The sequence below is a fragment of the Hydra vulgaris genome, chromosome 11, assembly GCF_038396675.1.
Source record: "Hydra vulgaris chromosome 11, alternate assembly HydraT2T_AEP".
NCBI lineage: Eukaryota > Metazoa > Cnidaria > Hydrozoa > Anthoathecata > Hydridae > Hydra > Hydra vulgaris.
Genome location: NC_088930.1, coordinates 52415039 through 52439834, shown reverse-complemented (window position 1 = coordinate 52439834; position 24796 = coordinate 52415039). Strand labels below are relative to the sequence as shown.

The window sequence follows — 24796 nt, the reverse complement described above, 5'->3', positions numbered from 1 at the left end:
CACAGACTATAGCATTGACTTCTCCTTGAACTTACTATAGCAGATAAGATCAACTCGTCATAAGTATGGTTTGTTCCCATTTTTTCACTCTTTCTTCTTTTTATTTTGCTGCTTGATTGTTCCCATTCAAGGCATTTTCTTCCAGATGATTTCTTTTCATTTTGATACGTTATATTATTAAAAGTTGACGCAGTGGAATGTTCTTCTAATTTTTCTAGAATAACTAGATCAGAGCCGACTACGCTAATTTCTCGCTAAAATTAAGTTCAACCAAAGATAAAAAAAAAAAAAAAATTTACTTGAGAAACAAAAAACATATTTTTCTTGAGATTAAATAAAAATTAAAACTTTAACAAAAATTACAAAAAAATTTTATATTCAACATAAAAAAGTATCAAAAATACTTATAAAAACAATTTAAATTGAAACATGGTTTCATTATTGGAAAAGCTTATTCGAAAACTGCTCAGCTAACGAATGTTACAATCTATTCCTTGTAGTGTACGACGAACTAGCTACAGAACTCATTCCGTCGACTACCTTGCCCTTCAAGAAGAAACACGAACCATGGATAACAGACGAAGTTTTAAAAGCTATTAGAACGAACCAAGAATTTTGGAATAAATATATTGCCTCTGGTCGTCATACACATAGAGAGCTCAAAGACAAGCACAAAGAAGCATGCAGAAATGTAACCAAAACTTTGAGATTAGCAGTGTTAAAATATGAAGAGAACCTAGCTAATTTATATAAAAACGACCCTAAAAAGCTACACGCTCATATCGAAAACAAAACCAACTCAAAATATGTATTCAACTCCATAGAAACAATTGATGGAACAATTTCAACAGATCTTCAAATTATTTGCACAACCCTGAACAATTATTTCCAATCAGTATTTGTCAACGAGCCAGACGGACCTGTGCCGGAATTAGAACCCCGAACTGACAAAAATGTATATTAGACGAGAATATCTTTTCAATCAACGATATCCTTGCTCGACTCGCAAACCTAGACAAATCTAAATCTCTTGGTGTTGATAACGTTCACCCTCGTGTACTCAAACACTGCGCAGAAGCTTTCGCATTGCCACTAACATTAGTTTTCAAGAAATCTTTCTCAACCAGCTTTATACCAGACCTGTGGAAAAAATCTAACGTTACGCCCATTTTCAAGAAAGGAAGCAAACTAAGAGCATCAAATTATAGACCAGTTTCTCTAACATCCATACCATGCAAAATATTCGAGAGTATATTACATGAAAAAATAATGCTACACTGTAATTTAAACGGTTTAATAAGCATAGCACAACACGGATTTGTTCAAAGAAAACAAACAAAGCTGTTTGACTAATCTCCTCGAAACTCGCGACTTCCTCACAGAAGCTGCACACAAGAAGTATCCAGTCGATATGATTTACACTGATTTTGCAAAAGCATTTGATGAAGTCCCACATAATCGCCTATTGAGCAAATTGAAAGCATATGGCATCAGCGGGAAAGCACTCATGTGGATAAATGCTTGGCTTAACAATAGACAACAGCGTGTTGTCATTGATACTCACTCAACAGCTAAAATATTCACATCAGATTGGAAAAAAGTTACAAGTGGCGTCCCTCAAGGAAGTGTCCTCGGCCCTCTCCTTTTCGTACTATTTATAAATGATCTGCCGGACAACATTACCAGCCAGTTCAAGCTCTACGCAGATGATAGTAAAATTATGAACATGATAAAATCGAATGAAGATATGCTAGCTTTACAATCAGACATTGATCAAGCCATAAAATGGTCTCACAAATGGTTGATGTTCTTTAATGTGGAAAAATGCAAAACAATGCATGTCGGTCGAGGTAACAGAAAATCTAATCAAGTCTATTCAATGACGAACACAGAAGGCACTCGTCGAAACCTGGAGGAAACTGAAACTGAACGAGATCTAGGTATTCTGATATCAAATGACCTCAAAGTCCGTGCCCAGGTAGAGTCTGCAGTCTCAGTAGCCTATTACAAATTGGGCCTACTAAAAGAAGTATTTCGAAGCAGAAGCATTTATCTCTGGCGAACGCTTTACATCACATATGTGCGCACACACCTGGAATTCGCTATTCAAGCATGGTCTCCTCACCTAAAAAAGGATATCAATATGCTTGAAAGAATTCATCGCAGAGCGACAAAAGTTTCCTCAATCAAACATCTCCCATATGAGCAACGCTTAAATATATTTAGAGTGACAACACTGGAAGAGAGAAGAGCTAGAGGAGATCTTATTGAACAGTTTAAAATTAAAAATAAAATTGATGATGTTAACTTTTTTGTTCCTCAAAGGATTTCTAACAACGTATATTGCAGGAGGAGTCACAATAAACAGCTACACAAACAAATTGTTAGCGATTGCGAAGAGCGACATCACTTTTTTACTAATCGTGTCACACCGTCCTGGAATATGCTACCACAGGAAGCAATTGACACTCACTCGGTCAACTTATTCAAAAGTTTCCTATTATGATGGGCATCTTGTCTCGTTGACAATTAGCCCTGCACCTTAGTTAGTATAGAGATGCCTGGTGTTGCATCTCTTCGTCAATATACTTTATAATTAATGATTGACTAATTTACAGTATTATTGAATTTGTTAAAACATAAAAAAAAAAAATTATTATTGATTGTAAATTTATTGATTCTAAATAAAATCAAATTCAAATTCAAATTCAGATCTGATTGAAGCCAACTTGCTTCATTAATTTCAAAGCGATCACGTTGTCAATTATGATTATAAAGTTTCTTTTTTAAGTTTCAAAGTTGCTAATTTTTTCTATAAAATGAACTTTTTAAAGCTACATTATTTCCAAATGGGGCAAGTTGGGGCAGCTAACTTTTTTGGTTTCTTATGGAATGATACAAACTCTCTTTAAAAAAAGTATTGGCTTCGTGAAGGAAGTCTAAGGTAAAATGTCCTAGCACCATTAAAAAACAGTTTAAAATCGTTAAAAAAGCATTTTTTAAATGCATTTTTTACAACTTGTATAAATACATATTTAAATTTTTTTTATAAATTAAAATAGAATTATCTTTGCATGTTATAAAAACTAAAATAAAAAACTTTGTATATAGGGAGAAAATTAAGTTTTAATAACGATAAAATTTTAATGATAAAAAAGAGCTGTTTTCGATCAATTTCAAACGTATAACTTTTAAATCTATTATTTCAGTATTTATTTTTTTATACCATTAGAATCATAAGAAACTGTGAAAATAGTTAGCTAATAACATTATTGAAATTACGCTACTGAAAAAGCAATATTTTGGCCAAATTTTTAGTGTTTCTGAATCACTGCGCAGCGCTGGTCTAAGAGATGAATTGGACAGTAACAAGAATCTAGTGAAAGTATTACTTTAGTCTCGATAGATTCAGATTATAAATTTTAAAAAATTCTCGGAGTCATCAAGTGAGCAAAACAGCTATTGTTTTAAATGGCCCAACCCAAAGTGTTATTAAGCAAACAAGAGCCGTGTTGACTGACACGTTATGACTAAAGTCATCTGGTGTTTTAATAAAAAAATGAAGTATTTTACATTTGTTATAAGTTGGTTTAAATTCAAAAATTTTTTTGCAGTTGTTTCTGCATGCAGAAAGACATAGAGCATTTTTAGTATTTGTTTGAATACACAATTTTTTCCAAAAATTAGTTAAAAATTATAAATAAAAATAAAATAAAAAAATAAAAAAATAAAAAACATGTTTATTGCTTTAACTTTAGTTTTCTGAATAACAAAAAATTAAATAAAAAAAAAACAAGTTACAAATTTTTCTAATGTTTTAAATGCTAGTTCAAAGGTTATTACAACCTCTGCATTAAAAAAATACATTATTGTCCGTCGACAATAAAAAAAAATATTTTAAAAGCTTTTAGAGGTTGCCGTGAGTATTTTTATGAACATTTTTATGAACACAAAAACGAATATGATTTTGCCTCAATGAGATCTTTTTTAAAAACTTATTCCAGTCATCTCAGTCTCAAAAAAGATTACAAATGCTTTGACACCTATTTTTAAAAATATATTTAGAACGAAATGATTAAATTTTAAATTTATAAATTTTTTAAGTTATTTCACCTCTCATGGTCATTACAGTGGGGGAGGGTACTTAAGTTGTGGTTTTAACCCTCTCTCAACTCTATAACTCTAAAACGCGAACCTTGACAAACAAGGCCGCTGCCTGTAGAAAAAAGTTGAGCGCGGTACTACTAGAGACGTGGAGGAGTCCTAAATTAAAATTCTCGTAACTAAACTATTAGCGCAGATCACGTCGTGTTACTGCGAAAGTGCTTTATCTTAAACTTAAACCGTAATAAAAAATATATATATAAATAAACTACAGCAAAATAATATTTTAAAAAATACATAAGTAAACTAACAAATAAAAGTATAAAAATATATGCACAACCTGTTTGCCGAATGACTAACCTTAAAAGAAAACAATAGTTTTTGTCAAATAACAAAGAAATAACTTTTGCATGAGGGACGGACGAGTAGTGACTTATTATGAGACATTAGTTTTATCTAATTTTCTAATGATTTTTATAAAAATGATAATGAGAGAATGAGACTTCCATGTTGTGCACTTCTAAAAAAATTTTAAAGCAAACATAAAAATTGCAATATTGAAAATATGCAGGCTATCGACTATAAATTGTTCAACTTACAATCTTAAAAATGGATTTTATGACATTTAATTAGTTCAAGCAACCCAATCGTCAAAGATTCCCCAACCATAAATAACATCCCAACAACTAAAAACTAAAACCCACCTATCAAAACATTTGACAGATGAAAGTCTTATTTGTTCAAACAAAAAATTTTTTTACAAAGATAATCGTTTCAGTGTAAAGCCCTCTGTAGTTAAGCAATAGTAAGGAACAAGTAAAATTTATGGATTTTATGGTTTGTATGTTAGGTCAGCAAGCATCAATCACATGTTTTGTTTTAATTTAATCTAAATACGTTAATGTATTGATAACTAATAATGTTCGAATTAATTTTTAAGTGCGTTTATATTTTTTATGAAATTTATTGTTAAGGTAATGTTTTTTATGGAGTTTTACAAGCGTTTCTCGATGATAAGATCTGACCTTCTTAAATTTTTAAAGAATGTTTAGTAAGTAAAGAACAATTAATTAACAAAATAGATTTTTGTTAAAACTCAACCCCCTCCCCATCTCCCCTAAACCAAATATTTATACATATCTGGAAGGTCATTTTTTGTTTAAGATTCTTATTATTTAAAACATTTACAGCACTGTTTTTTTGGAAATTCTAGTTCAACTTAAACCTATTCTTTTTAAGTTTTATTTAAAATTGAGAATTATTTCATTTTTTTATAAATGGTAAGCTAACGTAACTTGTAAGTGTTACCACCGCAACTGGTAAAAACAATAAAAATTGTAGTCATAACCAGGATAAGTATGACAGAATTTTATAGTCTAATAATGTCGTTGCTTTTAAAAATTTTAAGTGTTTTAATATTTTATTTTAGACCACAGTAATTTGATATTTTTAAATCCTGTTTTTGAGTCTTTACTCATTTAAAATAATACCGTCCAGACAAAGTGGTTAATAATGTAATTCTATACCATTTTATTGAAAATTTTTTATAAAATTTTTTTGTAAAAGCAAAATTTGAGACAACAAATTATTATATATGGTTTCTATGAAAAGGTTACGATGACGTTGGTCATCCATATCTTCTTTGAGTCCCTGTCTGTTTATATAAATCGCTTATTGTTTTTATTTTATAAAAATGTTTATTTGTATTTTTTAATTGTATGAACAGCAAAATATATGTTAGAAAATTATAAGAAAATTATAATATATATATATATATATATATATATATATATATATATATATATATATATATATATATATATATATATATATATATATTAAAAATTACATTAAAAATATATACATATGACATTAATTATAAAAATTATAAAATCAAAAGATTATGAAAATCGTTCTAGAGATAACACACTAGATTTAGCAAAAGTGCACTCTGTTTCCTGGTTTTTAACCAAAAGGTTTTACAAAATCCTCAGTTAATGAACATTTTTTAATAGTTTTTCATGACTTAAATATTTACGGAAAATTTTTATATACTATAGTGGTGCAAAGCATTCTTTGTGAGGTTTCAAGATCTCATAGTCTATTGTGTCTCCTGTAATGAAATGCTTTTAACTTATTTTGCCGACAAAATGATTTCTCTATTTATGTTAGTGCTTTTAAGGTAAAATATACCTTAAAAAAAAAAAAGAGAGACTCGTTTGAATGTACCGGGAAATAGCGCAAGAATTTCGAACGGTCTTATCACAGAGCACTGCAGAAGAGCATTTGAAAGGAAGTTCACACCTCCTTTCTTACCGATGTTATAAAACTTGCCCAGAGTTGGCGTTAAACTACGGATTTCCAGCTTCTGAGGCCAGCTCGCTAACCACTGCTTTACGGCTGCTTAAACTTTACATAGACCTTAAGAGGTTAGGATCTTTACAAGGTTAGGAACTGATATTGAGCTTACTCATTTTTAAAATAGTTATGCGATTAAACTGTTTAACTATAAACATTATGATAAAATAAACTCTATAAGCGAGAAAGTATTCATGTTTTAAGTAATTATACATTTACAAAATAAAAAGTTTCGGTAATTGGAGTCTGAAAATAATTATTTCAATTCATTGGCAACTCTTTAACTTTATAAAATAATCTTTTCGAAACATGTGACTATTTAAATTTTACATCCATCTTGTTTTGGGTATTGAAAATGCGTAAAACTCACCATATGTGTGTACGATTATATTATTATTTTAGTAATCAAAATCGCTGTAACAGCTAATGCCGTATAACAACTATTGTTAGTTTAAAACTAATAACTTAAAAGCCGTTAACAAATGTATATCTTGTCTAGCTCAAAAAGAACTGTGTTAGCAGATTCAACTTTTTACTGTGTTAGCAGGTACAACTTTTTCTGATGATTCATTCCAATGAAGTAACACTCTGGTCGTCAAAAAATGTCTCAGAGTTCATTTAGCAAGTCAGCTATCATTATGAAATAGAATCTAAGGATTCTATTTCATAATGATAACTGACTTAAATCTAAAGATTCTATTTCATATTTGATGACATTATTACATTTAAGTCTCATTCTTTTGTTGTTATTTTTATAGAAAACTTATGATTGTCATTTTTTGCTTATATGTAATTATCATTTTTTTGTCCAATGTGCTTAACACTACATTTACCTTTACCTAAACTCATTAACCATAGATTTACATAAAACTGCATTTACTTATGGTTTAGTCCATTACCATATATTTAACTGTATAATTAATAAACTAATTATGTTTAGGAGATTAATTGGATCATTTTCTTTTTCTATTACAAATATAATTTTTGGTATTATCTGCAAAGACTTTTGTGTTTGAAGAGATACATTTTAGAAGATCGTTGATATTTAACAGAAAGAAAAAATGGACTTAGTATCCCGTGATGCACCACTCTAAAATCACGCCAATTTATTATAACTTCACCCATTGCTACTTTTTTTTATTTTTATTATTATTATTATTTTTTTTAATAAACTTTTTTATATAACTTTTATTTAATTTTGTTAAATTAACTAAAAATTAAATTTAAAAGTTATTAAAAAAAAATTATAAATATTCCAATATTCTTTTCCATAGTTAGAAATTTTATAAGTTAAAGTTATAAGTTGCACCATATTGAATGCCTTTGTGGAACTTTATCAATTGGATAAGGAACACTTTGATTTAGATATTTGTAGTTAGCGTCTGTATTGCAAAAGTTGATTCTTCATCCCAAGATCTATAAACTGATGAAAGCTAATATTTAACAGGTTGTATCATTGTACTTTTCATTTTTTTATCTTGCAGTTTTAAATTGATCGAAGTTTGAAAATGTTCAAGTAAAAACGCTTAAAAATACATTGCTGTCAAAAACAGGTTAAGGCTTGCTGCGGACATGTAATAAATTTAGAAAGCGAATTTACTATTAATTTTGGTTAACATTTGTAGAACAGATCTTTTAAGTAATCCATTCACATCCCCCTCTTCCCCAATTCCTATACTTAATATTGCGTCAATAGTCCAAAAACTTTATAATCAATAAAAAATAATAATATCTACGAGTTTTTAATTATTTTGTTTATAAAAAATTTAGTTTAAAAGTTCATTAACCCCGGATGAATCATCACGCTTGAATGAAAATTATAAATGACAATAACTGCACACTGTCGTAAACGTCATTTTTCTTCAGTAACCTATTCTTAACAACAATATCAATTAGTCATTTTGGTTATTGACATAAACCTTAAGTTAGGTCAACAAATGTTTTGTCATTCGTTATTATTCTGTTTAAGATGAATATATTAACAATCTGAGTGATATTTTTTAGAATTTGCAAAATGAAGAACGAGTGGCTACAAAGATTGCTTCAAACGTTTTTATTTATTTTCATTTTAAAAGGTAATATTTTTAAATGTTTTTAAAACGAAATTTTTTAAAGTTTGTATCCATTTTTTAATGGTGTATTATGGCATAATAAGAACTTTTTATTTTAACGGCTCACTACACATCGTTTTTTTAAATATTTTGCTAATGTACATATTTTAATTTATTATTACTCTACTTTATATAATAATAATCAAGTATGAAATAAAAATATATATAAATAAAAAGAAATCTAAAAATCCTTGTAATGTAAGTTGCCGTTAAACAGGTTCTATAAAAAATCACACATAACGATTGCTTCAAAATCAATGATTTATTTCCGAGAGCAAAAATAAACTTTGCTAAATATAATTGTAAACAATCGTAGACATTTCTTTTTAAAAAAACAGTTTAAAGAGTTGATTGATGAAATAGTCAATAAAAGTCACAAAAATGCAGATTATTAGTTAGTAATCAACGTGCGTTCCGAAACGTAAACGTTTAACGATGTAAAAATGACTAAATATACGCGTAATATGCATTTTATACGTATAAATGAAAAGCAATATATTCTAGTCTTAATGTTTAACAGAAATAGTTAATGTTTAATTGAAATGTCTAAAAGAAATAATAATGATAATATATTAACCAACAAATTATTTTGTTTTAAAACTTTGGTGAACTTATAAAAATACCTTTTAATGATTCCGTTAAATATAACTAGATATAGATAAAGATTCACGTTTTTTTTTATAAGTTTGGAATTTTATCATTAAATTAATTTTTTTAGATTGAGAACAGTTTCAAAAATTCATTAAAAATTTTTTTTTTTTTCAATATCAAAATAATTAGAATGACGAACTCTAAAACAAATAAGCTTTATAAATATTTAAGTATAATAGATTTGTTTACATCTAGAATACATTATTGTTTGTTTGTTATTGCTTATCTTGGTGCAAAGCTATACTGACTAAACAAGAAATTAAATCAAATGACATTTGATTTACTGTCACGTATTAGTCGGTTAATATAAAAACTTAAATACTTGGAAAAAATAAAAAAAATTTTATTGATGTAATTTTATATTTAAGATTTTTTTAATAATGTATGAATGACCTTCACAAACCGAAGTTATATAATATTATCAACGCTAATGACTATATTACTTGTAAATTCCAATAACTTTTGAAAACCGCCGACATGAAAGTAAAAATTAAATTTTTTAAATGTTAACAATAAAATTGTAATTTTATATAATATTTCATTCTTTCTTTTATTTTAAGTTTTAAGTTTTCATCTTCTTTTCAAGCTTTAAGTTTACTGTACATTTTTTTTTAGTTTGTTGGGCCATGGATTTTAATTAGCTTATGTTTTACTTTCCGTTGTTTTTTTTTGTTTTTTTGTTTTTGTTTTTAAAAACATAGATGATGAGCCGTATTTATATTTTTCTCATTCATTAGTAAGTAGACAAAACATTATCAAGGCTCGTCAATTTATAAAAGCGCTAGTTTATCAAGTAAACAAAATATAATTGGTAAAACAACCAGTTTATCAATTAAACTAAATATAGCTTGTTCATTTTTTAAACTAAATGTAAAGAACGGCAGTATAATATAAAAACGGGCGCCCTTCCTTTTTTAAAACTTATGACTTTTTAAAGAAACTCAGTCACCTCTTAAAACTTATAAATATTTTCACAAAAATAAAAATAAAGTTTAAATCTGATTTGTTTGACAGTTTTTGTGAATGTCAATGATTGTATAAAATTGACAATTTGTGCTTTCAATATTTAAACTCTTTAGAAGAGGTGAATTTAAAATTTCACCACCATTTATATAACCACGACTGGTCATATGTTTGACCAATTATAATATCAATATCATTATTAAAATAGCTCATTAATAATTTGGTAAGTTTTTTCATGGCGGAAGGCGGATGTCTACTCAAACCTTATTTGATAGCAAAACAACTAATATAATATTGAAAACAAAACGAAGATCAAATAATAACAAATTTGCTAGAAAGTAAATGTTTAATTTTAAATGTTTAATTTATTAGAAAGTATGATTTAATAAAACTTATTGGACAGTATAACAAAGCTTTCTTAATAGCACTGATTTGATTATATCGTTGACTGAATCAAAAAGAAACAAAAAATAATTAAATTTTGTTGTTAAAATTATATAGATCCTATTGCAAAACTAAACAGACAAGTTGTCTATATCTAATACCATTTCTTAAAAAATGTATATGCTAGACGTGGCATTGAAAAAATATAAGGAAATTGATTCACTTAAGAAAATTGCAAAATACAATACTAACTAGAAACAAAAGTTTTTTTCTTTAACATGTTTGATAAGATTACTTTAAAGATTTAAAATATTTAATTATTATTTAACTAAGTTTAACATTACAAAACAAAAAACCATAAATTTTACAGATAAGATTTTATAAACTTTAATACAGTTAAATATACTATCTGATGAAACTTGCTTTATAATTCCTCTAGACTTTCTTTTGTCTTAATTATGTACTTTAAAACCTAAGCTTTAATACTGAGCCTTGAGAACGATGGTTTTTAAAAAAGTAAAAAAATTATTAATATGAGATAACCAGAGACGTGCTTGTATAGTTTTAGCGTATACATATAGAACTAAAGTCAAAACCAAGTATCTCAAAAAATTTAAGTTTTTAGGTGAATCAAAAAACTGAACGGATGCTATAATTTAAAATCTTTGCCTTTGACCTCAATCTCATCAACAACATCCTTGAATTATTTGTTAGTACTTTATTTCTTTATCTTTAGTTAGACCGCAATATAAATTTTCATTAAACAACAGCTAAAAATTTATTCGAAAATGAAGGAAAGTACTCATGTTGCTACTGTAATAGGCCAATCAATGTAAATGGTGTTCAAAGGACTTTCGAATCACTAGCAGATAAATTTAGAAAGTACTAAATGGACAGCGAACCTCATAAACAAATGCAATAACACAAAAATGTTATTAGTCCATGCCTGTTAGATACGAAACTTACATGAAATTGAAGAAATGATCAATAAAATATCGCAAACTAAATGTTTTATAAACGCCATGTAAAAACTTTTTTTGACCTTTTATCACTGATAAAAATCTGAATAGTTTTTTTAAAAAGAAAATTGTAATCAGACATGGCTCTAATCGTGGTGGATTTTATAGATTCATCTCTACCAAAGTTTTAAGATATTTGTACGAAATGATACTTTATTCTCTAATTAAATATCTGGAACGTATTGAAACTATGAGAAAGTTTAAGGAAGATTATTCATTACTTTTTAAATTGTTTTTAACATTAAATTTTTTTCAGAACGTTTTCAACCCAATCAGTACAGATAGGAAAATATTGACGGGATTACCACCCAGCAAACATTGTTTTAGTAGATTTGCAGCGGACCTTTATAGACACTTTTTAGCGAATCATTGGGATTTTGGTTATCGGTTATTTAATGGACCATTAGTGGCAGCTAATAAATGGCAAAGCTATAAATGGCAAGCCGATAAATTTCCGACAATTAAATAGTGGCTAGTCATGGGCTAGCCACTTTTGGCAGCTGCCACTAATGACCGCTAAGTAACCGATGAGCAAAACTTGCGGTCCGCTCAAAATATCTATATAGGTCCTTTGAAAATCCGCTATCGCATATTTCCTGGGCTATTTTATTTAGGTTAGCGGTCGTCCATAAATAATATCATACTCAAGGAGGAGGATGGGGGAAGGGGCGGGTTAGAGATGTTAGTTTGTGACGACTCGTACGAAACTAATTAATAAGTTACGAAATTAGTAACAAAAACTAATTAATACTTGTACGAAACTAATTAATAAGTTACAAGATTATTAGCAAAAACTAATTAATACTTGTACGAAACTAATTAATTAAAAGTTACGATGTTGTGACGAGAGGGGAGGGGATTAAAATAGTTGAAAATTGAGTGACGGAGTTTATGGACGATCCCGCAGTTATCGAAGCTTTATATGGAGTTAAGCGTTAGCGTTAAGATTTTTATCGTGATATTAAGCTAAATTTAGCGCTTAACAATTAAATTTTCATTTCTAATAAATCTAATATTCTAATAAAAATAAATTTTGGCGCTCAAAAGATACGGCCATGTATAGTTTAGAATTCTCCTTGAAAACAATTTAAAAAGAATTTTTATTTGATTTTTAATTTCAACGGTTTCTTTATACTGAACCTACTATACTGAAAAGGGTGGATTAAAAAAATCTAAGCTTAAATTAACTTTAGCTGAAAACCTTTAAACAAAATCAGTGTTTTGTCATAAATTATGACAAATACACTGATTTTTTTTATGACATAATAATAATTCACAGCAGACTTATACACCTATATTTTACATAGGGTGCGGAACACTTCAGTTAATTGAGGAAACATTGATGCAAAAGAATCTAATTTCCGAGCAGCCTAAACCCTTATTTAATTTAAAATCTAATTTGCCCAAATCAATTATTCATATCGAATCTTGAGCAAGTAATACTCACATTACATCGACGGTCTGGAGCTTCGGAAAAATAATATTAGTATTTTTGCAAAGATCCTGACCTGCCTAGCTTTTGCATAGATACATTATTGTCAATAATGTATAAATCCAAAAGCTAGACAGATATGAAAAAAAGGCATTAAAATTGCTTTTCAACTTCTTGTAATATTGCTAAAGGTAGAAAGATTCTTTAAAATTAAAGATTTAAAGTTGTATATACCAGAAAAAATTAAATTTGCTATTTGAGCAAAAAAATAACTTTTGTTATTATTGGACCTCAACCGAACAATCCTACAGAACAACACTTTATTGTGAGCGGTGTCCATTGAGTAAAATCTCAAAAAACATTAAAAGTACTTTGAAATGTTCTATGAAAAGGTTAAATATTAAAGAACAAAAAACAAAACACTTTCAAAGAAACTCCTGAAGAAATACTTCGAAGTCAAATAACTCATAATCTTTTATCTTTAAAGTGTAACTAGGTGTTTGATAAAGTTATTATAATACTAATGTTTTATTACATACTTATTATTTGTTTAGTGTGGATTGGAGTAAGATGCTCCCTTTAAAACAATAAATATTTTTACAAAATCTTTTGTTTTTTCTTTTTAGTTTTAACATTTTCTTATAAGCCAAAACATTGGTAACTTAAAAAAACTACTTTATTACTAATAAAAATTTAAAAAACAAATAATTGAACCAGGGGATATTTATAAGCTATGGTTATAATAGTGACCAAATAGTCACCTTAAAAAAGTAACCTGTATTATCAGTTCTTAAAGAAAAAAAAAGAGTACTTTGAATAACAATTATAAACTTAAATTGCTAAGTATCTCAGTATAATCTTTTAAAACTCTATGAAAACTATGTGTAGACTCACATGATGGACTGTTTTAACTAATAATCTTACCGAGACCATTGTTTTATTAATCAGGTATCTCTAAATTTTCAAAGCTTCAAAGCTTCAAATTTTCAAACATTCAAAGCTATTTACAAATAGTTAATTAGCTAGTAATACTAGTTGTATCTTTAAAATATCTTTAAATATAGTAATATCTTTATGTTAAAGATTGTTTGCCAATCATATAGTTTTAATAGTTTAAACATCTTACCCTAATTTCTTCTTGCACATTGTTAAGCAATAATTTACAGTACCATCTTTTCATGTTTTTGTAGCTGTTTTTTTAAGGCATGATTTTATGTTAACAAATGCCTCTAAAAGAAGTTTTTATTTAACCATCCTTTGCTTTATTAATTGACCATATGTTCTATGTGAGAAAAAAAAAAGTTCTATTTGACCATCCTTTGCTTTATTATTTGACCATATGTTCTATGTGAGAAAAAGAAAAGCAGTGATATTTTTTTTTTATTTGAGTGAATATAACATTGCAAAGACATATTGAATATTTTTGAATTGATTTGAATTGAAAAAAAAATTTGGTTTGACAATTCAAATGATGAATAAGCATTTATTTCTGGTAAAGGTATGACCCACACCAAGAACACAAGTTTAGATAGCAAATTTTATTTTGTATTTGTTCCTTTATATATACAAGCTTATCTTCCTAATCTGACCACTGATGAGAAAATATGCCACTCTTATCCATTGTTTCTCACAGCCATCAACCACAACTTGCACTATTTTCCCTGAAAATAACTCCCTTTATCTACAATGACAAAATTTTCCAGAGTAATTGTATCTTAATCTGAAGAATCTAAATAGCAGTAAGAATCTTCATGACTGCTTAGCTCAGGAGTCTGAATGTTCATACCATTTCTGTTTCTTGATTTTTCGCTTCCTTTTTTTTTTTTTTTTTTCCATCTCATTTTTTTTCATTTTCTCTTCTTTCCATTTCAGCTTTTTTGTAATATTAAAAATGAAAAATATGAAAAATGGTCATCTAACAAGTCATGACTATTTTTAAGTTATAAAACATGAAACATACATATTACGTTGAGTTTAGATAAACAAAGGAGTTACTAAGTAATTTACCACTCTACTCCATTATTTGACCACCCTTATAACTGAGTACAGATGGACAGTAAACAGACAATAACTTTTAATTTAAATCAAGTATATCTTTTTTGATATGTAATCATCTAATATTAAAATAAAAGCTATTTACCTTTTGAAACCTTATTTGTGGCGTATCGAATTGTTGAAAAAATATTGAAAAATTAGAGAAGATTGTAGCACATTAACATTCACTGTCAGCCATCTTTGTTGCCAAATGTTTACCATGTTTACTTGTATACAGCCATATGGTAAAAGAGTAGCTTCCCCAAGAGAATCCGTCTTTTTTATTTGTAACAAATTATCTTTTTCATTTTTAACACAAAAATAGTTTTAAAGTTTTTTTTAATGATATATATTAGACTGGTTTTTATTTTTCAACTTAATTTTATCAGTTTTCTCTTACAAGTTTTTTAACTGTTCATCAAATAACTTCAGTAATTCTTCTTCAATTGTATAAATTAATTACTCTTCAATATTATTTTAAAAATAAAAAAAAAGACAACAAAAACTAGTCAAAGAAACATTTTTCTCATAAAATGTGGTAACAATATAAGTAACAACTTTTTTTTTTAAGTAGAAATTTTTTTGAGATATGTACAATTTTCTTCATGTTTTTCCTTAAAATTAGAAGCAAATTTATTATTTAATAGAATGAACAAAAATTAGATAATTAAAGATTTAAGTAATAAATAATGTTGATAAACGCAATAAAAAATAATAAAAATAAAATAAAAAAATAAAAAGTATTAAGTAAAGCTAAAGATAATTTTTTGTTATTAACTAAGTAAATTAAAAAATAAGTTAAAAATATTTTTACTTTTTCTGAAATACAAATACTTGTATTTGTATTTTGAAAATGAAACTCTGATGTTTAAGGTATTTAAAGGACTCAACAGAGGCCTGTTTGCACTCAGATAAATTTTTCATTTTTAATGGCTTTTGCATTTTTTTCTTCATTTTCTTCAAATCATTAATTTTCTTCAAATCAATATGATAAAATTTTTAATTTTGACTTGATTTAAATACCATAAATACTTAAGACATGTGCATGTATATGTACATATGTCTATACATATATACAAATATCTACTTAATATTAAAAAACTGTTGAAAGTTTCTACATTTTCAAGGATCTGGGTCTAACAGTATAATAAAATGTACTTTTTTTATTTAAATTTTTTTTTTTTTTTTTTAAACTTTTGTTAAATTAAAATGGTTATTATAAAAATGATATTATTAGTTAATTTTATTTCTAGGATTTTCTTTATCTAAAAAATGTAACTTTCCTGTTGACATTGTTTTTGTTTTGGATGGTTCAGAAAGGATTTCTTCAGAGTTTAATAATCAAATAGGTTATGTAATTAGTATCATTGAAGCTGCTGGTGGAATATCAAAAACAGGCTTACATGCTAGCGTTGTGATTGTAGAAGCAAATCCAAAAATTCAAATTCCACTCAATGCCCATGATAATACTTTATCATTCGAAAATAATCTGTATAAGGTATGTTTGTATAAGATATTTTGGTATTTGAAGTTATTTGATATTTTACCAGATATTTGTACAAAATATTTGTGCAAACCATGATCATCATCATGATCATGACCATGGTCATCATCATTAACATCATCATTGTCATCATCATCATCATCATCATTAACATAATCTTCATCATGATAATTAATGTTTGGTTTCTGTAAGTGACAACTCTTAATTACATTTTTATTAATCATTTTGCTTAGCAGTTCAGTGTTTAGGCCCTAATGATTTTAACTTATTATTTCTTTATTTTTAAATAAACTTTTTATTATTTAATATTTAAAATAAGTTATAATAAATAATAAAGAAACAAATAAGAAACCTTTCTCTGCCTGAAGATTTGCAAAATATTTGTTCCAGTTATGGAAAAGCATGCATATACCTCTGTGATCATTTACTGAAACCGTACCAAACAACATCAGTTAATCTGCACCATTAATTAAACCTAATAACATCATACTGATTGCTTATCAATGATAAACTTCATAAAACATTATTTGACTGCACCATTGATTAACTTCATACCTAACAACATCGTTTAATCCCTACTGTTGATCAATGCCATACCTAACAACATCAGTTGATTTGCACTATTTTATGACTCCATAAGATATTTTGTAATGTTGATGTTTATTTTATGATGTCATAAAACATTACGCTGATTTAATAATAATAAATTAATATTAATTTTTATGATGTTATTATGTAATCTACATTGTTGATGTTTAAGATATTTTTAATTTTTAAAAGTTAACTTTTTAATGTTTTGTTTATTAATATTTAAAGCTAGAACATACCTATGAATCAAGTCGAATTGATGCTTCACTTCTTGAAGCAGAGAACTCATTTATTACAGGATCAAGGAAAGGAGCATTACCTGTTTTAATTCTGTTAACTGATGGTCATCATCATGATAGTTATACTTATCCAACAACTGTTATGAAAAGACTTATGTTGAAAGGTAGTATGTTAGTATAATAGATATTTACTAATGTTTGTGTTGGCAATAAAAACTCACTCAAAAAAACCTAATAAAACTCGCTTAAAAAAACCCAATAAAACCCAGGCAATTTGTTTTTGTTTTTTGAGAGAGATTTTATCATTTTATGAACTATTATATCCAACATTTCTAAAAACATAAGCATGTTATAGTATCTAGCTAAGACGAAAAGTTTTTTAAACGAAAGTTTCAATTCAAACACAATGTTACTTTTAATAAAAAAATTTTTCACAATGATATTTTTAGAAACCAAATAGATTAAAAGATTCATTCAATAAAATTGAAAAATCTTGTAGGAAATTTTTTCTGAACAGATTTTTTCTGGGTAATAATAGACCACCAATCACTGCACAATATTGTTGATATAATTTGACCAAATAACATCCTTGTAGGAATGTTAAACGATCCAATTATATTGATGTTTAGCAAAATCAATTCAGGTACAAAATCAGGATAATGATTGTGATGCTATTCTTCTGCCTCATTTTCAATCGTCAATTTTTTACCTATGAAACATTAAAAAATTTTTTTTTGATAAGCATATTGCTTTGAAAATTAACAAAAAACTCATTTTTACCCATAAAGCAAGGATTGGTCATGTATGATGAGGGATAGGAGTCATAGTGTAAATACATCTATTCTTGAAAGCTGTGTATTAATGATTTAGTTTAAGGTTTTTTCAAAAGTGAGAGCTCAACACATTCTGATAAATGACAGCAGTCACTTTGCATTTAAAATTTTTTTTATTTTTGTTTATTTAATCAACATAATGAATTTATTTTTATAAAATTTCCCGTCTAAAAAGTCTTGTTTTGCAATAAAAACTTTAATTTAAAAAAATTAAATACTTTATTGAAAAACCAAATATTTTGAGTTGGGTTTAAAGACTGTTAGCTTTATGTGTATTGCAATATTTTGCACTTTAATCAGGTGTTTGATGACATCTGGATGTGATGGATCTGGTGTGTTACTTCTAAAAGGTTTAAATAATGTGCATAACACCATATGTTAAAAGATTTTGTCTTTGATCCCTCATTTTTTTCATTTTATTTTCATTATTTGTTGCCAAAGCAAATACTTGTTTGTTGTATGTTCTTTAAGATATTTAATGGCATTACAAAGGAGTTCTGAACAATACTTTTATATTTGATGCACAATCAGTTATGCTTAGTGATTATAATTATTGTTTTCTCTTCTTGGATAAGTTGATCTATCATTTTACTTCATTGTAAATTTTTCTATGAACTCTCTTCCAAGCATTAGGTGGATTATATCCTGGTCTCAATGTATTGATCATGTCTATAAATTCTTGATTTTCAGAAGTTTTAAATAATACATTTGCAATGAATAAAAATTATGCTATTTTTAAATCAATATTTTCTGTCTGTTCCATATTAGTTGATATTGTGTATGATGACATCAGCTGTTGGTCCTTACAAGGTGTTGACAAACTTATAGAACAGATGCCAAAGAACTTGTTCCAACTTGAGATGATGGTCCAGCTATCAGAGCAGAATAGTTAAATCATTATTGGGAAATACATTATCACAATTTTTATTCAAATATTTTGACAGATTTGTATGTTTTGTAATAAAAATTGTGTAAAAACTTAAATTTCTTTTGGCAATGTTTTAAATGGAGCTTTACTTGTTTCATTTTGTTGCTACAGAAAACATGAAAATAGTCACAAAAAATCTTTGTACTGTTTTCAACTTCAGTTACTTCCTTCTATTCTCAAGCCTTCTTTCTCCCACTTCCTTAATACATATAGGTTTAATGTGAAATTTTTTCTATTACAGTTTCTAATTTTTTTTTTTTAAATCTTTTTGAAAATTATTTGAAAAATACTTTTTATAAATTATTAAATAACATATAAAATGTATTTTAAATAAAGTTAATGTAGAAAATTATACTAATTTTCAATAATATTAAAAAAAGTTAATTATAAAATAAAAATAAAACCCAAAAAAAAACCAAAGTTACCTTAAAAAGCCTAAAAATATCAACAAAAAAACCCACTGGGCTAGGTTTTTTTAAAAAACCTGGGTTTTTGCCAACCCTGTGTGCTGCTAACATATTAAATAATCATGCGTTTTGTGAGCATATGCATAATTATCAACCAATAGAAAAATATCTCATGATGTTTATTTATTTATATTATTTATTATATTTTTATTTGTTGTCAATAAATCTAGAATGATATTCTATCGTTTTATTTATATTGAATGCATAAATAGATTTTAAAAATAAGAAAATATTTTTTTTAATTTATACTTATCACAAGTCCTTGCTAAAGGCTGAAATCTGATCAGCTTTTGCTTCAAGTTGAAGCTGAAGCTGATTGCTAAAAACCAATCAGCTGCAATCGTTAGATGTTTGGCTGCGAAGGACATACACATTTCAAACTCACAAACTCAAACTTGATGATTTGAATGTTCTCACATAGTTTGAAGACGCCAAAGACTTTAATCTTCGATGTTATGAGTTCTATAATCTTTGATGTTATAATCTTTGATGTACAATGTATTGCACCTATCCCTAAAATACTTAAATACCTAAAATAATAGGTGATGTATGTGTTGTGTTGTATGAGAAAACTTGCTTTTATTCCTTTAAATTCATGCCAAAAAAGATTAGAAATTAAAACAAAAATAAGGTCAAATAATAACATAAAAACTTTTGAGTGTTTAATGCTTTTTTTTTTCTGTTTAACAAAAACAAAATTTTCAAAAATTTATAAAATGTGTCATTACAAGAATTTTAATCTTTTTAAAATGAATTGTGACAAAGAAATAAAAAGGTAGCCTCATCAAATATGGATGATAATATGAAATGTTCTGGATGATGATATGAAATATTCTGCTATAGCATTTTCTGCTATTTTAATTGTAAATTGAACTTTGATTTTAGGTATTATACCTTACATTGTTGTGGTTGGTACAGATTTTAACATGAATAACTTAGAAAACTTGATTGGTAAAGATCTCAATGATTTACAGAATAAAGAAGTACAACATATATTTCAACCACATGAACAAATTTCTTTTGATGCAGATATTTCACAAAGTATTTGCAATAGTTTTATATGGAAAATGGGTGAGTTAAAGAAAAGTAACAATATTAAAACTTTTTATGTTATAATATATGAAGTTTATATATATATATATATATATTTATATAAATATATATATATAAATTTATTATAGTTATTAATTTATACATTTAATTTATAGGATTTTTTGATACAAAAAAATGTTTAAAAAAAATAGCTTCAACAATTATTAAAAAATCTTTTCACATAGCATAAATACAATTATATGAGGTTGTTTAAAAGACAAAGTATGCTGTGATTAAGCAATTTATAAAGTGTACCCTATACTGTGATAGTGTACTTGAAGTATATACTGTGTGATTGTGTACTCAGACTATTGGTTTTTTATTTCAAAAATATTTATTTAAATAATTTTTTATTGAAAAAAAAGTTATTTGTTTGATAATTAGCCTTCGAGGAGGTTTCTTGACCAACTTATTTTGATACATTGATTTATATTAATTTTATTTTTAAAATAAAAAATACAGAAAAAAAAAAAATTATTTTTTTATAACTCTTATTAAAGATCATATCAATTTTCTGATTGTTCAAATTTTTTATATAGGCGAAAAGCTATCTAAGTTTAGCATTGGATTTGTGGTTGACCGAACCACTGGTTTAAAAGGTAGTGAAAAATATCTGGAAAACCAAGTTAATTTTGTAAAATATATTTATTCTAAGTTTGCATTTGAAAAGCAAGATTTGTTTTCATATGGTTTCTATGATGGTAATTCGAGGTTCAATAAATATTTTAGTGAATTTCAAAAAAATAGCTTTTTACAAATACATCATGATAGCTTTAAAGAACTGCTTAGCTCAGTGCATAAATCATTTTTGGGTCAAATGAATGATGATCTCAAAAAGTAAGTTTTTTCATTAAAAGTTATAGTTATAATAAATAATTTATTGTGGAAACAACAAAGTTTTTGATAATAAATTTAATAATTTATAAATTAATTAAATTATTAAAGTTAATAAAAATATTTGAACAATGAAAAACAGGCTTATTGAATGTTATCATACTATTTAATTTTATTTAATTCTGTGTTAAGGTTGTAAAGGTTGAGCTTTAATGATTATTTTTAGAATCTTGGTAATCTTTTGGGGATCTTTGGATAAGGAAACCGTTAAGGATGAACTTAATGCTTTTAAATCTGCTGGTATTGTTGTTTTTATAATTACAGCATTAGATGGTCCATCAAAAGAAGCAATGATTTTTAATGGGGGAAAACTTTTCAATCAAGTTAATGATGCTAACACTAGAATGGAAGTTGTTGGAAAGATATACGATGGCATTAGTAATTATTATTTTATTTTTTTGGAAATCTTTTTTACTAGTAGCAAAAAATGTACAAAATGTATGAACTCTGGAACAGTTTAATTGTTAATGTTTTTCGACAATAATATAATTTTCAAATTTAAAAATTAAATCTTGTAATTAATTTAATTACTTGTAATTAATTTAATTACTTGTAATTAATTTAATTACTTGTAATTAATTTAATTACTTGTAATTAATTTAATTACTTGTAATTAATAACTTTCTTATTACTACATAGTTTTAATTTTTACTTTTTTATTAACTAATTTTGCACTTTCTTTTTTTAAATATTAAAGCATTGTTGAAATAGATTATGCATGTTTTAAATTTTATTCTGTTTTCATCTATTTTTAAAAACTTCCCACATTTTTGATTTGGATTTTTTGATTTTTTGTATTACCAATTATTTAGAATTGCAATTACAAAAATCTAAACAATGCTAAGACAAAAGTTTGAAATCAAGAAAACATTGTAAATTAAAAATATTTAAAAAGTATTCAAGTTATGCAATAACTTGTGTTGTGTTGAAAATAATTATAGATTTTTAATATTGCAAAGTATTCAAATATATTATTTTGCTACGTATATAAGGTCTGAAGTTTATATGCTATCAATCTGACTCTTTTTTCTTTTTCTTTTTTATATATAACTAATCCATGTTTATCTATATTTATTTGTATATACATATTTTATCTCATATATCTATATTCATGTATATAAGTATGTTTATGTGTAAAACAAATATAATTGTTGTAGCAAATGTGATTAAGTTATTTATATTTTTATTATTTCAAATCTTTAAATTTTTATTAATATTTTACTTTATAGTATATTTTTCAAAATCTTACTTTAGTTGCAAGAACAAACTTGTTTGATACAAATGAATGTAAATCAGTTATTGATCTGATGTTTCTTGTTGATACATCTGGAAGTATGTCAAAGCATTATATAGATTTATTAAAAGTTTTAAAAAGAATTGTAGCAGAGTTTCAAATTAGCGAACATGGAAGTCATGCAGCTGTTTTATCATTTAATAGCTATGGATCCAGTGTCATTAACTTTAATAGCTATTTTGATAATGGAATGTTCAATCAAGCATTAGATGAAATTCCTGGACCAAAAGGTCTAATAGACATGAATGCTGCACTTACTGAAGTTCTTAATAAACTAATCAAGTCAAATGAATCACGAAACTTAGTGGCTAAAGTCTTATTTATTTTTACAGATGGTTTTCAAGTTGGAGGTAGTTTTGAAAAAATTGTTGATCAGATATCTAATTTAGGAGTTAAGGTATGCAATTTTTTTAAAATTTGATATAAAGCAATATATATATATATATATATATATATATATATATATATATATATATATATATATATTATATTTATTTATATATACTTTTTTTATTTAAGTTTCAAATATAGCCAAAAATATATATTTTTCTTTGTATTTTAAACATTACCAAGAGGTACAAGTATTATTAGGTATATTAAATAATATAGATATAAATATATAAAAATAATTTTCCATGATTTCTTGTAACACTTATCAGTTGTAAAATTTAGCAAAATGATTTGAATTATTTTATTTGCTTTTCAAAATTTAATAAAAAATTTATTTCAAGATTTTAAGTGTCATTGGTTATTTTTTAACAAAATAAAGTAAAATTTGTTAAAACAAATAATAATACTTTTAAGATTATTATTCTTTTTATTAAAATTTTTCATAAATAGAATATCTGTAAAAACCTTTTATAAATAGCATATATAGAAAAATAAATTGCACAGATTTTTACATATAGAGAAAAAAAAAAAAAATTGTCTTCTATTAGTATATTTAACTAGATAATGTTTTAAATGTGTGCATATTTAGATTTTATTCTATAAATAAAATTTTAAAATTGTTTTGAATAATGAAGGAAATTATTATTTTTTTAATAATATTTTATGTATAACTGTATTTACACTCAACTGATTTTATTGAATCTATGTTCACAATCCTGTTAATACTAGCAGCTTTGTAAATAGTTGCATATCAGCTTTGTAAATAGTTGTATATCAGCTTTGTAAATAGTTGCATATCAGCTTTGTAAATAGTTGCATATCAGCTTTGTAAATAGTTGTATATCAGCTTTGTAAATAGTTGCATATCAGCTTTGTAAATAGTTGCATATCAGCTTTGTAAATAGTTGTATATCAGCTTTGTAAATAGTTGTATATCAGCTTTGTAAATAGTTGTATATCAGCTTTGTAAATAGTTGTATATCAGCTTTGTAAATAGTTGCATATCAGCTTTGTAAATAGTTGCATATCAGCTTTGTAAATAGTTGCATATCAGCTTTGTAAATAGTTGCATATCAGCTTTGTAAATAGTTGCATATCAGCTTTGTAAATAGTTGCATATCAGCTTTGTAAATAGTTGCATATCAGCTTTGTAAATAGTTGCATATCAGCTTTGTAAATAGTTGCATATCAGGTTTGTAAATAGTTGCATATCAGCTTTGTAAATAGTTGCATATCAGCTTTGTAAATAGTTGCATATCAGCTTTGTAAATAGTTGCATACCAGCTTTGTAAATAGTTGCATATCAGCTTTGTAAATAGTTGCATATCAGCTTTGTAAATAGTTGCATATCAGCTTTGTAAATAGTTGCATATCAGCTTTGTAAATAGTTGCATATCAGCTTTGTAAATAGTTGCATACCAGCTTTGTAAATAGTTGCATATCAGCTTTGTAAATAGTTGCATATCAGCTTTGTAAATAGTTGCATATCAGCTTTGTAAATAGTTGCATAT

General features: G+C 26.3%; 1 protein-coding gene across 1 annotated transcript in view; it reads left to right on the top strand.

The window, feature by feature from the left end:
* The first annotated feature begins 8313 nt into the window (after positions 1-8313).
* LOC100210120 (mucin-3B) overlaps positions 8314-24796 on the top strand; it is a 48468-nt gene continuing 31985 nt past the window's right edge. Inside the window, exons 1-7 of the mRNA XM_065809177.1 lie at positions 8314-8537; positions 16310-16554; positions 17377-17551; positions 20501-20686; positions 21247-21544; positions 21768-21979; positions 22856-23292. Coding sequence (XP_065665249.1) covers positions 8477-8537; positions 16310-16554; positions 17377-17551; positions 20501-20686; positions 21247-21544; positions 21768-21979; positions 22856-23292 — 1614 coding nt within the window. The 5' untranslated portion in view covers positions 8314-8476. The remainder of the gene's footprint in view (positions 8538-16309; positions 16555-17376; positions 17552-20500; positions 20687-21246; positions 21545-21767; positions 21980-22855; positions 23293-24796) is intronic.